Here is a 2205-nt window from a genome sequence, read left to right on the forward strand (position 1 = left end):
CGACCGAGGAGAGCGGTGCACGGACGTCGAGACGCTGAACACGGTGGTGGGCGAAGGCCTGAAGTTCAAGGAAGACAGCTTCCTCACGTCGGCCAACCTGTGCCGGTGGGTCATCGACTTCAACGAGATCGCCTTGGGCCGGCAGATCGGCATCGGGTCCTACGGCGTGGTCCACCGGGGCAAGTGGAAGGGCGTCGAGGTGGCGGTGAAGCGGTTCATCAACCAGAAGCTCGACGAGCGCCGCTTGCTCGAGTTCCGCGCAGAGATGGCATTCCTCTCCGAGCTGCACCATCCCAACATCGTCCTATTCATCGGTACACAAGCAACGACACACGACACGACACGACACGACCAACGATCAACTGATGACATTGAGGTGAGCAGGGGCCTGCGTGCGACGACCAAATATGTGCATCGTGACCGAGTTTGTGTCGACGGGGAGCCTGGCAGAGATTCTGCCCGACACCTCGATCAAGCTCGAGTGGAAGCGGCGGCTCAAGATGCTGCGCAGCGCCGCGGTGGGGATCAACTACCTGCACTCGCTCCAGCCGTGCATCGTGCACCGCGATCTGAAGCCCTCCAACCTGCTGGTGGACGAGAACTGGAACGTGAAGGTGGCCGACTTCGGGTTCGCGCGTATCAAGCAGGACAACGTCACCATGACCCGCTGCGGCACGCCCTGCTGGACCGCCCCCGAGATCATCCGCGGCCAGCGCTACAGCGAGAAAGTCGACGTTTACAGGTACCCGGACACGCACGACACGCACAACACACACGACATACACGACACACACGACACACGAGGCTGACCATATTTTATTGTTCAGCTTCGGTGTGGTGATGTGGGAGGTGGTGACGAGGAAGCAGCCGTTCGCCGGGCGCAACTTCATGGGCGTGTCGCTCGACGTGCTCGAGGGCCGGCGGCCGGTGATCCCGAGCGACTGCCCGCGCGAGATCAAGAAGATGATCCGCAAGTGCTGGCACGACGACGCCGACAAGCGACCAACGATGGAGGCCGTCGTCGACCTGCTCGACGACCTCATCGGCGAGGCCTCCACGGCACTCGAAGATGAAGACGACGATGATGACGACCATGAAGAAGAAGACTACGAAGACTACACAGGCGTCTAGAGCCAAGCGTGATCAAAATTTCACTAAAATGCATAAAAGAAAATAGAGATAAGGCCGAATTTTAAATAAATAAAAATGAACGTAGAAGCAGCCCAACGCAAGATGGGAGAAGATGACAGTTGTATGTTGTGGCTGCCCGACTTAGTGCTGGTCCGCCTCATCGACTATCTGCTCCCCAGCTCCGATGCGCACGGTACGCAAGCCCCCCAGTCAGTCACTGTAGTGCACGGCAGGGTTAGGGTGAAGAATAGAATGCTCAGACGCAACACATGTGTGCTGCTTATAAGCCAGGGCGGATTCCACAAGCCGGCGTGCCCAGCCACAAGCGCAGCCTCAACAGCGCTCTCGGCGGACTCGGCGGCTGGCATGCCACGGCGGCAAGCACCCTGTACCATACCCCCCCCCTCTCCCAAAGCTCTTTCTGTCCCTTACACACGCACCACCTTCGCACACAGATACGATGACGTGGACCAGTACGGGCAGCGCACGCTCCGATCGCGCATGAGCTCGGCGCTGGCTCTCCGGGCCACGTGTCACTCACTGCGGCTCGCCGTGGACATGATCGTGCGCCTGCCTCCGCTCGATTTCGTGTCGGACCTGCAGGCCTGGCTCATCGCGAACCTGGGGGCGCCGCCGCTGCAGCTCACCGATAACAAAAACAGCTCCGTCGAGGGCGCGAGCGACTTTGATTGGGCCGCGCGCCTCGTCTCGTCGAGCGCCCACGCCCAGCTCCAGCAACTCAGGTTCAGCCGCTCTTCTTTTCCTCGCAGGTGTGCTGATGCGCTGAGCCTGACGGCTTGCTTTGTGTTGGCCAACAGGCTGGATGAAGTGCTGACCAGGATGTGCCAGGGCTGGAAGGGAAGAAATGCTCCAGCGAAGCTGGCCGAGCTACGGCAGAGGATTCTCTCGCCGCTGTGTGACTCTTCCTCCTCCTCCACGGCCGCCACCACCGGCACCGGCGATGAGAACTCGCCGCCGCCGCGGCTGAGAGTGCTGCACTTCGACCACCACTCCGACTTTATAGGCTCGGCCGGCGGGCAGACCATCGAGTCCGTCCTATCGCTCTTGCTTCCT

The 2205-nt window shown here is 60.7% G+C and overlaps 2 protein-coding genes across 2 annotated transcripts; both read left to right on the forward strand.

Moving 5' to 3' along the window:
- Positions 1 to 407: 407 nt before the first annotated feature.
- Positions 408 to 1131, forward strand: ACA1_201880 (serine/threonine protein kinase; the record flags this gene model as incomplete). Its single annotated transcript, XM_004338221.1, has 2 exons — positions 408 to 742; positions 828 to 1131. 2 exons carry the CDS (start codon positions 408 to 410, stop codon positions 1129 to 1131), a joined length of 639 nt encoding a protein of 212 aa, XP_004338269.1.
- A 102-nt stretch (positions 1132 to 1233) lies between these two features.
- On the forward strand, positions 1234 to 2155 carry ACA1_201890 (uncharacterized protein; the record flags this gene model as incomplete). Its single annotated transcript, XM_004338222.1, has 5 exons — positions 1234 to 1324; positions 1423 to 1519; positions 1587 to 1874; positions 1902 to 1959; positions 2123 to 2155. The coding sequence occupies 5 exons, from the start codon at positions 1234 to 1236 to the stop codon at positions 2153 to 2155; spliced, it is 567 nt and encodes a 188-aa protein (XP_004338270.1).
- Positions 2156 to 2205: the final 50 nt, after the last annotated feature.

Source organism: Acanthamoeba castellanii (assembly GCF_000313135.1).
Source record: "Acanthamoeba castellanii str. Neff unplaced genomic scaffold scf7180000084754, whole genome shotgun sequence".
Taxonomy (NCBI): domain Eukaryota; phylum Discosea; order Longamoebia; family Acanthamoebidae; genus Acanthamoeba; species Acanthamoeba castellanii.